Here is a 14,975-nt window from a genome sequence, read left to right on the forward strand (position 1 = left end):
TGAAATATGATCATTTGAAATTTTGGTACAAATTCTGACTTGTTTAGATTAATGAAATGTTTAAAATAATGTTGTATAATGTAAAAAATTATAACAAAAACATTTCATGTATAATGTGACTAAAATTTGCCGCAAACAGGTCATGTAGCCATTCATACGGTTGGTGCTGACGAAGTAGCCCTCAGCCTCAAAAAGGTTGGTGACCCCTGCTCTACATTTGGCTTCGTGGGCCACATGAAATTATGTGGCGGGCCAGATCTGGCCACTGGGCCTTGAGTTTGACACCTGTGCTTGAAGCGATGACTAAAAAGGAAATCGAGATCTGGGGGGGGAAAATTAACGGAACAAAGGAAGAAGAGGGAGATATCAACAGAGCTAATAGGAATAATAATAATACTAATAACAATAGCAACATATAATCAAGGCGAATTAATGTATTTTTACGACGAATATGTCAAACCGGTAGCTTTTCTCTTTACTCAATACCCAAGAAAGTCGCTCTTTAGTCCAGTGATTTCCAACCTTTATAGAGCCAAGGCACATATTTTACAATTGAAAAATCCCACGGCACACCAACAAAAGTAAATGTCACCAAAAAGGGATGGATTAATTTCTGTATGTACTTCCTGCCATCTAATAGAAGAGGATTTTTTTGTTCTTTCTGTCATTGTGCCTCACTGGCATAAATAGATGAATGAATAAAGATACATTATTTCTTGGAATAAATGTTTTTTTTTTAGCAATTACATAAAAATGGATAACTTCCGACGGCACACCAGAAGAGCGCTCAGGGCACACTAATGTAATGTGCACACTGTTTGGGAATCACTGGTTTAGTCTCAAAAGGGTTAGTAAACCCGAGGTCGAGCGGAATTTAATGCAGTAATGGCTGCAGATCTCCAGGCGGTGCTAACGCACTAGTTGAGTTTGCAAAATGCCGAGACGAGGCCAAAAAAGAAGAAAAGAAGGCGGTGTCAGACCGCACTAGTGCATACGCGCCGCGGAGGAGAGGGAAGATGGCGGAGAGGAACGTCGAGCTAGTGCCCGAATGGAGCGAACGGGGCCTGGACACGGCCGAGGACACGCTGGTCGCGATGGAAACTCTGCTGGCCACGCTGAGGGCTTTCGAAGACGGCCTCAGGCAGCAGGAATTGTCCGTGGAGTCGTCCGCGGACTACTGCGACAACTTCTGTCAGGTAAACGAGTGCGTGAAACGTTGATGCTAACAGTAGCATCGGGCTAGCTCACTGAGGGTTGTTTTCCTCGGGGGGGGGGGGGGGGTGTGCAAAGATCATGGGGATGCTCTCATCTGCGCTATATTGCAAAAACGTATTTGTAGTCATCTCGCAGTTCAAACCACGTTAACATAATAGTCAACGAGCGCTTCAGAACTGGTTCGATTCGAATCAAGTTTAGTGTTGGGAGAAGCCCAGGTGCATGAAATAAATTGAAAAGAATTGCTTTTGACACAACTAATTGAATTACAGTATTGTGTTCCGTATTCGTAATTTAACTTTAATGTTGTGCGGTGCGTCGACATGTGTGTGCATAAATTGGACCAGCACATATTGTTGTGGACAAATTTGATTCTTGGAAAAAAAAAAATCCAATAAAATCTCTTTCCCTAATCCAAACCGAATTCTTCAAAACACAAAAATCTAAATGTAATTTTTTTTTTAATTACACTGAGGTTGCTACAGGTCAAATTTAACCCGTGTTTACTGAAATGTATGTTAAATTTACCAGTGTGATGATTCAAAGAAAATCCTGAGAATCTTATATCTGAAAATATCCATGCCGTTTTTTATGTTTGACGTATCATGGGGTGAATATCCCAACAGTGAAAGAATAAATGCATACATGAACGATCACACACATCAACTCGAGGATCAGAGATCAGAGGGTGCCTTGATACAGGCAGTTATCGACACACTTAAAACAATTGTCTGCAATTTAGAAAAATAAACTTTAAAAAACTACAAATTTATCCCACGAAGAGATAAAATAATTTGGTCATGACCTCATGAAGCTGCTTGAGCTGGAGGCGTGAACCATTGACTGGGGGGGAACATCTACCAGCTTATAATGTTGTTCCCCGAATCCGATTAGCATACTACTGAGAGTTGAGTCATCTTAAACCTTAGCACAACCACCAGTGGCTAAATTTCCATCTGCACTGGCCTACTTCTTTATTGCAAAGTAATATTTTGTACAAATCAACTACTCTCTCATCTCAAGCATCAACACATATTCGGAAGTATCCTGAATGTAATTAGTATACCCACACAAATCTCCTGGGGCTGAGATCCTTTTGGGGAGTATCCCTTTGTGGGTGTGCCATAAATAGACTGTGGGGAATTAATCAAGCCTCCCCACGGAGACCCAACCTGCAAAGGTGTCTGTCGGGCACTTGGGCGTCTCGGGATTTTGTGCTGTGCCGTAGTGGTTCTTAAAAGCTCGCCAGCGTTCGGGATGAACGTGGCAAGAGAAAATTCGAAACACTTTAGATTAACTTCAGTGTTGCACCGTGTACGTTTTCAGTGCTGGTAAACAATGATGAGGGGTAGGTTAAATATTATAGCAGTCACTGTGATTCGACGAGCGCAATCGTGTACAGTCGAGCACAAAAAAATAGATCTTGAAAGACGTTGCCTGTTTTGAGTAGTCTTGACATTAATTTACTTGTTTATTTAATAAACGTGACCTTAACAAGCTTGCTCCTAAGCAATTAGTATTCACCCGGAAACAGGAAATGCAAGTTAACCGTACTGAGCTTGTTCGGAAGTTATGCCAAAAGCGCATGTTGGCATTTAGCGCATTTACGTTGAAAATCAATAACATTATGGGTCATGTCAAAGGAAATTCTGTTACACTGAAAACATTCCTGGGATATAATACAGGTAATGTATCGGAAGCTAACTATAATATGAGTATATAAGTATGAGATTGTGATTTACTTACTTAAGTTCTAATGTTAGACTAGTCTGTCCATATATCTCAATGTGAGCGGTCATTTTCCCCGTGGTACGCGTTCTCTTGAACTTTAAAACTTTTCCCATCTTGAAGTTTAAAACTTTTCCCTTCTACATGCTTTAGGAAGATAGATCTACTGCTAGCTTTCATCAATGGTTTGACAGATACCGCCGTAAATTATGGTACATAATACATCACGATTGGCGACAGGAATGTTTGTTACAATGTATCGCTAGCTTATTGCCACTAACGCCGATTATGTTGAACTAAACTTTCAGCATTTTCAAAACATTGCGGGCATAGACCGTTCGTGTATATTCCTTGACAGGCCAGTGCATTGAACTTTTCTTCAGATAAAGTTTTGTCGGATCAAGAATTTTTATTGATGAAAAAAAACAAAACAAAACAGTTACATTATGTTCAACTAATATCAGTTGAAATCGGAAATGATCATTTCTGACTTTGAAATTTGTATTTTCTATTTTAGTTATGTATTTGTTCATTTTATTTTTAATTTACAGTTATGTTGTATGAATCCAGTAAGTTATTTTAAGGTGTTGGGATTCCATCCATAATCACACCTGCAACTTTATCTGCGGGCATGACTGGTGGACCACACCCGTAACTTTATATCTGCAGGCATGACTGACCGCACCCGTTCATTTTTCAAATGTGAGTGACTACTATATGTGTAATGGTATCAAAAAATTCACATCATGGTCATCATGAACAAAGTTGTTGTAATCAGGTTATATTACATCCAGTTCATAGAAAATAAATCATAGCTACATACCAAAAGCATTGAAACACATTGTTTTGAATATTAAAATATAAAATCATATGTGCATTTTGACATTAGGAATTAAGTTTTGAGACCCCACAAGTATTCACACACTCATATTCACAATTAGACAATTTAGTCAAATTTAAAATGCATTATTTTTTAAATGTGGGAGAAAACTGTATTGCCTAGAGAAAATCCTCACAAGTACATCGAGAAAATGGAAGCTCTAAGCAAGAATATGATATTCAACCCCAAAACCTCAGAACTATGAGGCAGACGTGCCAACCAGTACTTTGAAATTGCGTTGTCATAGTTTTATTGAAATCAAATTGCATATTTGACACAAACAATATTTTTCTGCTGTACAGTAGTAGATAGAAATGGAGTACATGTAAACAAAACAAATGTTTATTTTCAGCTCCACAGCTTGGTGCAATTATAGGATTGATATCAAGATGATTTAATTTGTGGTGAAAATATTTACAAGGCTCCAATGTCTGTATTTAAATTGGCTGTATCAAATCTTGTAACATTAATAGATTTATACAGCGCCTTTCAAAAGGCTTAGGACGCTTTGTCAACTCAAGCTTATGCCACATACAGGCTTGGTCTATTATATTCTCTGTATTTGACAGTTTTTATGGGTTATTTTCCCCTCACTGAGGCAGTTCCCTCGTGCCCAATCAGCAGGACCTCAAACCAGACAGTGTAAAGTGGGATTACTCAGGTGTAGTCTAGCGTCTCCCCCTTCCCAAGTGGAAAGAGATTGTGAATGTCACCCGATTGTGATTGTCCTTAGGGAAAACCAATGTCATTACTGGTGTCTAACACTGTTTTTCCCCCCCTCCCCCAGGCACTTATGCACTATGCTGGCAGCAGAAACTCCATAGACCATGGTCTTCCGCTCCTCGAGGTCTACTGCCTGTCGATAAACTGCTTTGCCGCCGCCCGCTCACACCTCACCGCAGAGTCGGACAGAGTGACTCTCGTTTTGAAGAGGCTAGCTCTGTAAGGACAAGTGTTCCAATGGAAAATGAGCTTTGTGTTTGCATTTAGCCGTATTGTCACACTTGCTATTATCACACACACTGTACTAGCAGCTAATTTGGTGGAACACCCTCGCAAAACAATTCAGTGATGCGGTGACATCTCAGATGACATCTCAGATGATCCTACCACGGTCAAACAAACTCCTTATCTTGCTATCTTACAAGCCAGCAAATGTAACAATCGATTAACCTCATATTTTGATCAGACTAAAGGATTTTAGCCCCGGTATTGGCCCCATAAGCAATTGTAGCCAATTTTTTGGGGAACTCAGGCCCGACATATTTTTGGGGAATGACAAAATTTGTTTTAGTGTGAGATAATCCACGATTTGGCCTTATGGTAGCCCCGTGACGCCAAAATGAAAAGTCTGGTAGGTTAGATTTTTTCTTTTTTTTTTTTTTTTTTTCCCTCCCACAGCACCTAGACGTCGACCAATAGGATTGCTTGTTGTTCCCAGCATGCCACCTCCTATGCTTGCTGTTGTAAACATACTTGCATGCTGTTTTTAGCGTTTTTTTCATGCGCCCAAACCAAACACGTTTGCCCAAGCTTCAAAGCATGTTTCGGAAGAAAGCTTGCATGTTTACGTGCAACTGTAGCGCTAGGACGGGCTTGCTAGGCTACATTACATTTTGTTGTCTGCTTAAGCAATCCTCGAATTAACGTCTTCTCCCTATCACCAGTGACGACAACCACACGTTTTTCCTTATGGATCCAAAGTGCAAAAAGATAACGTGAACACTTTTCATTAAGTTTCACACAGGAGGTGGGGGTAATTTTAGTCCCAAACACACAAGCCCACACCAGGCACTAAAATGTCTGGAGGAATTCAAGATGTTAAATTTTAGCAGAAAAAAAATTGGGGTTTTTGTTTATTCTTGGTGACTCACCAGTGTAATTTTTCAACTATGAAAGTGGCCATTGCAGTGATTACTTGAGTTGTGTTTTTTGTTCATGTTGATTCCCAAGTAATAATGTTTGAAAGCTAAGCTTCCCTAAAGATTAAATCCTTTATTGTTATAACAACATTGTCACATCACATTCGTCAGTGAAATAGTTATGCTGCTCTCGCAACTAGCAGCTCTCCAATGTAATAGATAATAATTCCCCATCAAGAGCTCTGGATATGTTGAGTGATGATTAATAATTTACACCAGCATTCTTGTTGCTTTTTTCCATGCAGAAGCTGTTTTGAACTATTTCTGTCAGTTCCTGAAAATGAAATCCCTTATGAAGCTTGGGTTCAATTCCACCAGTCTGTTCAGGTAAAAAAAAACAAAAAAAAAGTTGACTTCAGAGCACCTCAAGTGTATAAAAGCATTTTTTAATGTGGTCACATAAAGGCCTTTGTGTTTTTTTTTTTCATTCGTATATACTATTCATCATTTGTTTTCACAAGATAATATAAAAGTCTTCTGCATTATTAAATATTGTATCATGATAGGTTTATTTTTCTGTGATTCTAGTGATGATTCACATCAAGAAATTTATATTCATACAAATTATTCAGAATAAATCAAGATTTAAAATGTGTATGCTGTTTGGAGATACTGTAAACTATAACCCTACAAAGTCCAAGAATGAACTTTGTACCTTCCCTTCACCCCTAAATAAAATGTTCAGAGGTTTTTATATGTGTTGATGAAATTAATAAGTGGACAACACATCCCTCTGCAATTGAGATATAGTGCATATTGAGGCCAGGCTTTTGGGTATCATCCCAAATGTCAATAAAAGGGGTGTTTACGATTGGTGTTTGGTCTAATAATCGAATCCTTTTAATAAGGTTAAGCACATTGTGTATGCAGTGCACTATATAAATACATTTGCTTTGCTTTAATAACATATTTTTGGGCGGGGTGGGGTTGCACTGTGGGTCCCTTCAGATTGCACATGACACCTTGTTACAGTACGGAAGTACAGACCTCCAAGCTTTACTGCAGATCACAGGAGAGGGAGGCGCATGGAGCAATCCCGTCCTCTCCGCCCTCCTCTCTGGCCAGCCGACCTCCCCACAAGATGGTTAAAAGAAAATTTCAACTCTTGCAATTTCAATCTTAGCATTACATTGTCCTGTTTACCATTGCTTGCTCACCTTTTTACTATATATTTTTTTGTGTGTAGTTGAGGCTTACATCTCCTTGGAGGGTGAGGGCTTCATGGAGATGCGGGTGAAGCATCTGGAGAAGATGGGCGAGGTGGCCAAGGCTGTGGTGTTGGCAAAAGCTTGCACGGAATGCAGCGCCATCACCAACCAAGCTACATTTCGTCACACATACGTCTCTCTGCTTTGCCAGCTGCTTCCCACTGAAGAAGCCATAATTGAGGTAAAGACATTGTACAAACATTTTTATATACCGGTGGGTCTTTCTACCTTTTCTTATTGTTTTTAACCCAATTTATATTCCATTAAAGGTCAAGTGTCATCCCTATAAAGATTCTAAATTAGATATTGAAATGAAAAATATTCATATTCACTTCAATGTCTATACGAAAAAATAAATATGAGCGGAACTATGCACAAAGTTGCGGAAGTGTCATTGGACATCCAAGTGGTCGACATATTGGCTGCATCTCCTGTCCGTGGCGTCACCCCGGACATTCGCCATTGAAAACACACTGTGGCCCCAACTGTGAGAGACGAACGCGCCCCTTCTGACATGAAGCTCTTTTCGAAGACGAGAACATCTCACAACCGAGTAAAGTGACCGGGGCAATATTACCCTATTGTTTCGAGCCATATTAAGATGATATGCAGATTACTTCTAACCAAGAACAGACTCCCAGACAGTATTTATGAGCCAGCCCAGCCGAAGCCGTGCTCGTCCGCGAGGCGCGGCTTGGCCGGCGGCTCGTCCGCAAATCTACTATGAGGCACCGAAGGTCTTTTCAAAGAAGAGAACATTTCACAATCGAGTGAAGTGTCCGGAGCAATTTTACCCTATTGTTTCAAGCCATATTTAGATGCTATGCGGATCATTTCTAACTTAAAAACAGACTCCCAGACAGTATCTATGAGCCAGCCCAGCCGAAGCCGTGCTCCTCCGCGAGGCGCGACGCGGAAGCCTTCACCAGCGAGCCCGATGCAGATGCCGTCAAACGCGACACATTTAGCACCCCTGTCATACATACGCGAATCTTTTGTTACGTTATGAGAGACGGATTATGTGGTCTCTCCCCCCCCCCCCCAACTTTTTTTTTTTTGTAGCTTTATACACACCTACTCCTACGCAGGAACAATGAGCTATCTTCCCGCAGGTAAAACTAATAGAAAGAAACAAGTCCGCTTGAGCGCGTTATTTTCTCCAATATGACTTCCTGCTTGTTGTTGAAAACAAATCCCTCGAGAGGATTTTAATGGCGGGAGTTACCAAAAGCCATATACGTCAAAATCAGGTTTTGTGGTGGAAAAAAACATCTGGGTCCATACCGGCTGCTGTTTTTTTTCCATTCATAACACAAAAAATTATGCATTTCATGACACTTGACCTTTAAATTCATGTACAGTGTCACTCATGATGTCCACTTTTTTTTTTTTTATTGAAGTAACTCTGCTACCTTATTTGGCGACTCAGTTTTTGTGCAGTAATGCCTCTTTGTTTATGTGACCTTCCACTCACATGATACCATACTGTACACATCAACAGATATCCAGGCAAGACTGCAAGGATGTCCTTGAAATTACCTCCAATTTGGAGACCGAGGGGGAGGAGAACACTGGGTTTATTTTGTGCACGACCTTTCTGACTCAGCAGCTTCAGCAGCCCAGCCTTGACCACTCTTGGTGAGTCTGTCGCCGTGCTCTCGGGTTGTGGCCAGAATGTAGATGTCGGTCTCCTATTAGCAATGTGACAAGTGGCCACCAACTTTGTTGAATAAAAAAAAAAAAAAAAAAAAGAAAAAAATTGCGTGAGTACTTTAAGGCCTCTGAAATCGAATGCACACACAACTCTTCTCACCAGTAATGTTCCATTTGCACTTTGGAAGGGGATTTTTTTTTTTTAAGCTAGGTGATACCTTTTGAAATGTCACAAAATCTGTTTCAGATTTGTGGTGCATATTTTGAACAAACTTGTCAAGGTCGTGATGGCAGTTTGACTGGAAATTCAAAATGTGTCCAAATTCTTAATTCCAATTCCACTGAATCACCGCTTTAAAGTATGCTTCAAATCAGGTGCCATATGACATTAGCAGCAGCAGCAGCAGCAGCTGCCTTATTACCTGAAGGAACCACCTGAATAGGTCGCAGTCCAGTCAGGTTATATTAAAGTGATTGGTGGTGATATTAAAGTGATTGGTTTGAGTGTGGCGGTAATTTAGTGTTCGATTTAGTATGTTTTACTGAGATTGATTTGACATGCTACCATTTTGGAGAAATTATGTGACAATACTGTTCTTATCATCACTTATTACACTTTCATTTTTTCTTTAATCTTTGTTCATTATCAATGAACTTGAAATTTAACACGTTCTTTTATCCTTAGGGATCTGATTCTCATGTGGAGTAAACTTCAGAGGAGGCTGGATTCCTCACTTGTGTCTCTTCTTGAAAGATGCCTTCAGCTGGGTGCCATTGCTAAAACAGTGCAACATTTGCTTTACCTGGTCCGTGTCATTCAAACAGAGGTGAGACTTTGTGACTCCCTGTTGCAAATGGTTCCGACAATTTGTCTGCCGTTACATAATTCCAGAATAACGCATCGTGTAGCATCACATTAATGGTAGTATCATGACAGACAGTGATGGCAAAACTGAATATATTGAAGAAAACCATAAACCAGTGCAATACCTATGTATCTGAATTTTTTTATAAAAAGTTTGTTTTGCTAGTCTCTTATTTATGCATCCTTCTCTCTACTTTTTGACCTTTTTTTTAATTGTCCTTCATCTACTCCAAGGGTTACTCACTATCCAAGGTTGCCAGCTCTACATCTTGCTTTTTTTCTGTTACATATACACCCCATGTTTGGAGTAATACAAAATTAATATTCTGTGTCAAGCACAAAGCAGTTCACTGTAAGAAGTCCGACATTTTGGAAAAGATGATCTTAAAAAGTTAAATTGTGAATATTCAGCTTTTGGTAAAAATATTCCTGTATTTTTCAGGCAGAAGCAGTTGGCATCGCTGCTTCAGTGGAGCTGTGTGTTAAAGCGCTACAACTTCCAAAGCATGATGACTCAGAAAGCAGAATCAGCATCTGCAATATGGTTTCAGGCCTCCTCCTCAGTGATCTGGAAGTCCAGCGTGCCTGCCTGCTCACAGAGTTCCTGCTTGGGCCCAGCCAGCAAGTCTTAAGCCGCCTCGAGGAGCTCTACCAGCGCCCAGACCAAAAGTACGATCAGGAAAGCGGCATCATACCCAACTCGCTACGCTGTGAACTGCTGCTTGTCCTGAAAGCACATTGGTCCATTGACCCTGAATTTTGGGACTGGAAAACCCTAAAGTATCACTGTAGCTCCATTCTCGGGTTGAAACCTGAGTCTGAAGGGGAAGGTGATCAGGAGCAAAGTGGAAAACCACTCGTGTTACAAGTCAACACACTGACTGAAGAACCTGAGCACAAATCCTGTTTAAATGGAAGTCTTTATCTTCTCAAGGAGCCCGATTGCGATAAAATGCCTATTCACGTTGTTCAAGGAGAAGTGAGGCGAGCCAAGCTCTGCTGCCGGATTTGTAAAAGGTCTTTCACTGACGCTCAACTCATACACCACTCCAAAAGACACGTCATGGACGACCAACACCCCTGCCCCATTTGCTTGCAGAATTTTAGGAACAGAAAAGAGCTTCTTCCCCATATGAGACATCACATCCAAAGCGAGACCCATCACCACAGTAACAATGTTAAGATTGGGGAGGATGAGATTGAACCTGGGGAGATTTCCATTGATCCGTCTTTAGTTTTGTATTACGAATCTACTCATGATCCTGAAGTGTTGCAGCACATTGTACAGCACGCCAAGACAGTCAAAGACAAGTGCACGGACAATGAACATGTGACATTCGATTACATAAATCGGCACTTCAGTCTGCGGAACCGAGAGGAGTATTTCTGTCCTGGAACTGGGTGTTCCAGAGTTTTTAAACATTCTAAGTACTTATATGTGCACTTAAAGTCAGATCACAAAGGTGACGAGAATGTGAAGCATTTTCATCAGATGAGAGAGCAACGGGAGAAGTGTGCCTTTTGCCGGCGCCATTTTGTGTCCGCTTACCATCACCACAAACATCGAAAAATTCACTACTGTGAGCAACCGTACCTGTGCGTGGTGATGGGTTGCGGTGCCCAATTTGGCTCTTCAAATGAACTCGTCTTGCACAAACAGATCCACGGCTATCAGCTAAACTACCAGTGTGAGCTTGAGGGCTGCTATGTGAATTACTCAGACCTGGGGCAACTTTATCACCACGAGGCACAGCATTTCAGAGATGCTGCCTTCACGTGCCCAGGCCCCATATGTAAAAAATTTTACTTTTCCAAAAGGGAATTCATAGAGCATTTATCCACACACAGCATTACTTTCTCTGAAAAGGACTTTGAGGTTCAGAGGAACGCAAAAGAGACAATTTTCAAGGCTGATATGGAAAGGGCGGCCCTCGTGAATAATCAAGGTGATGCTGACGGAAGTGTCAATGGAGAGTGTCAGAAAACCTCTTCAGAGAGCTGCGCTACTTCCTGTCAACCGTCTGTCGCCAGCAAGCCGAAAGCAGTACTGACCTTGGTGGCGATGTGTTTCGATGGAAGCAAGTTCACCTGTGGATTTGAGAAGTGCGGTATGACTTTCTCCCGAGCTAGAGATGTCCAGAGGCACTTAAAACATGCTCACCCAGAGCACCTTAAACTGGAGAACAAAGACCACAAACCAGATAAGGAGCGGGGCCCGAAATGCAAAAAGGTCAAGGCTGAAATGGAGTCTGACAATGAGGAAGATGAAAACCAACTCTCAGCTCCGTGCTCACCCGGAGAAGATTTGCACGAATGCGCGACTCCCCCCCTTACAGCAGTCCTTGATAAAAATGATGTCCTTAAAGAAATTCTCATTGGGCTAAGTAAACTGGACCTCAATTCTTTATCCCCGCAAAGTGTACAAAATAATACGCCCCACTCCACCCAAGAAGAAAATGCATCCCTTCATCGGGCTGTTATCGAAAAGCAGCCCGTGGTTGTGCTTTCCAAAGCATCGTCACAACTCCCGAAAGGGAACGCGACAGAAGAAAAAGCCAGTGGGTCACACCAAGTCAATTTCAAACCCTACTCTTGCGAGATGGGAAAGTGCAGCTTTAGGTCTGCACAGAGCAATAGCTTGTTGCGCCACTATGTCACCATGCACGGCCACACGCGCGAACAGGCCAAAAGAATGTCGTGTTTTAAGGACTCGTCATTCAAGCCCTTTAAGTGTCATCTGTGTTTCAAGAGTCTTAGAGAAAAAAGAGGATTGAGGAGCCATTATCTTCGGACTCACAAGCTGAGTTTCACTTTGGTGGACAAATTTGTTGTTAGATCTACGAGAGGTACAAAGCCCACATTACAGAAATTGAACCCGACGGTCAAGATAGAAGTGCCCAGTTGGGACCATGAGATGAAAAAAAAGAGTGACAATATACAAACCCCGCGTAGTTGTTCTTCATCTTTAGATCAAAATGGAACTGATCTTAAAGAGGAAGAAAGTGACCACAAGGAAGACGGTGAGGATGAACTCATACCCCAAGTCAGGACAAGACGCTTGGTGGCCAAAAGTAATCTCTGCTATATTCTCGATAAATTCAATAAACCCTTTCATTGCGTCGCCAAAAACTGCGACGCGGCCTTCTCCACCCAGGTAGGCCTGGTGCGACACCTCCAGCTCGTACACCATTATAAACGCTCTCAGCTCTTGTTAGAACAAGAAGTGCAGCACATTGCTGAAGTGAAAAAGGAGAATGTGAAGAAAAGCCCTTCCCCAAACTCGGACGAGCCGAAACCCCAGTTTAGATGCCAGTTTGTCAACTGCAACGCCTCCTACCATCTCAAAAGCAGCCTCGCGCGTCACACACGGATTGTGCACTCCCAGACGCCAGAGCTAATTTGGTGCAAGTATGACGGCTGCGCTGAAGTATTCACACACACGAGTGCACTAAAAAAACACACACTGTATCGACATTGTCAGTACTACGACTCGTTGGTCGTACGGCTTCAGAGTACTCACAAAAAGTCTGTCACAGGATGCCAAAAGAAGCTTATAGTCACGCCCGCTGACCCCGTCACACCTGTCTCAACCGGCACGCCGGTACCTGAAAGCAAAGAACCTGACCAGCCAGAGGAAGCCGTTGAGGCTGTTACTACGGTCGAAAAAGAGTCAAAAAGAAAAAGACGTTTCAGCGCTTACGTTTTCAGATCGCACGAAGAAGCTTTACAAATGTGCCAAGACCGTTGTTTCCGTGTGGCCTACCCATGCATGATTCAAGACTGTGACTCTGTCCTTAAATACATACATAACTTAACCCGCCACTACAAAGCGGTCCACCAAATGCAAAGCATGTATCTTAAAGAGAATGCAGCGAAGCTCTTTTTCACTGCCGAGCGTCTGGAGGAGTTGATTCAGTGGAAGTCGGCTCGGCCTACTGTTGTAGCCGAAGAGAACCCTCGTGGAGCGGGTAAAATGGAGTGTCCGCCGGAGCCGGAGACGTCACAGGAACAGCCTGCTCAGGTCAACCTGCACTCTGTCGAGGCAGAAACCCAAGGGGAGGAGGTTCTTAAAGATCCTCTCAGCTTCTCTGTGGAGGAGGTGCTGCCACCTGTTGAGAGAAATGGTGTCCTTGTCGGTGCCGATGACGTGTTGTATGGAGAACCGAGTACCGGCGCTCACGCTGAGGACTCTGTCGTAACAATGCCAAATGGACACAAACAAGTGGAGAAAATATTAAACTTGGAGCAAATAAAACCCCTTCTTCGTCCCTTTACTATCAATCTCTCCCCACCATGCTCTGTACACTTTCCTACGGAGGAGGGCATTCAGGATGCAGCAAAAGATGATGGTAAAACGGCAGAAAAGTCTGCTTCGTCATCTTTGCCCGTGCGGCAGCCTCTCAAGCGAAAAAATGAGATCTCCGCGCAGGCGTCCAATGTGATAGACCCTCAACCTCTTGGGTCCCCTCCACACGCTTTTGACATTACCACGTACAAGCCCGTCGGCTTCGAGGCTTCCTTCCTCAAGTTCATACAAGACAACTCACCAAAAGACAAAAATATGCCAGTCGCCAAACGGCGAGAAACTTCCCGGCGCAGTTGTTCGGTCAAGGAAAACAAGCAGGTGGGAATCTCGTTCACCCGAAGTAGACGGAGTCATCCCATGCTTCACAAGTCCCGCGGTACGACTGGGGACTTCCCATCGGTCCGAAACTTGAAGTCTATCTTGGACAAAGCCCTTGCTGGGTGCGGGGACATGGCCATCAAGCAGCTTCAGCACCTCAGACCCGTGGTCGTCCTGGGGAAGCCGATATGCACGGCCACCCTGCCTCAAGTATTCCCGTCGGGCCCAACCAACAGTAAACTGCTTCCAGGAAGTAAAGTTTAACTGTGCACCTTTTTTTTTTTTTTTTTAAATGAAGTTGTGATTCAACTGTTATTGCTTTTCCAAAATTGTTTTTGTTGCTAAGATTCCCCGCAAATCACGAGCACAATGACGTTCGACCCAAGATTTCTGTTTTTCCCCCAAGCAATACACCCCTGCTGTGTATATACATAAGCGCATCGAGATCTTTGTACAGGTTTACAGATTGTTAGAAATGCTTAGTATTTGTGAGAGGCCTTTTTACCTGTGCCAAAATTTAATGCTCAAACGGTTACAATCAGTACTTCCTACTTAACTCAACATGAACTGATTGGCACTTTGAAGTTCATATGACATAAGTGTGGCATTTGCAGTGCTCAACAGATGATACCTGTGTAACTTTCTAATAAATGTGAAAATAAGTGTATTGCTTTCTCATGCCATGCTTCGCATAACATTCCCGTTAAAGGAAAGCATATTTGTGTAGCGCATTTCATTCACAAGGTAACAATGCGCTGTACATGGTTAAAAGTGTTCAAATCCAAAATCAAAAACTTGAAATACAATTAAAACTACTTTTATTGCAAGAAATGTCACTGAAAAGTGGAAGTACTCTAAAACGCCTGAGAAAAGTTTTTAA

The 14,975-nt window shown here is 42.2% G+C and overlaps 1 protein-coding gene across 1 annotated transcript; it reads left to right on the plus strand.

Moving 5' to 3' along the window:
- Window positions 1–831: 831 nt before the first annotated feature.
- On the plus strand, window positions 832–14,817 carry rlf (RLF zinc finger). Its single transcript, XM_061844439.1, has 8 exons — window positions 832–1,196; window positions 4,611–4,765; window positions 5,991–6,072; window positions 6,694–6,829; window positions 6,932–7,134; window positions 8,455–8,591; window positions 9,292–9,433; window positions 9,914–14,817. Exons 1-8 carry the CDS (start codon window positions 1,017–1,019, stop codon window positions 14,357–14,359), a joined length of 5,481 nt encoding a protein of 1,826 aa, XP_061700423.1. The 5' UTR covers window positions 832–1,016; the 3' UTR covers window positions 14,360–14,817.
- The last annotated feature ends 158 nt before the right edge of the window (window positions 14,818–14,975 follow it).

Source organism: Syngnathoides biaculeatus, chromosome 15 (assembly GCF_019802595.1).
Source record: "Syngnathoides biaculeatus isolate LvHL_M chromosome 15, ASM1980259v1, whole genome shotgun sequence".
Lineage (NCBI taxonomy): Eukaryota > Metazoa > Chordata > Actinopteri > Syngnathiformes > Syngnathidae > Syngnathoides > Syngnathoides biaculeatus.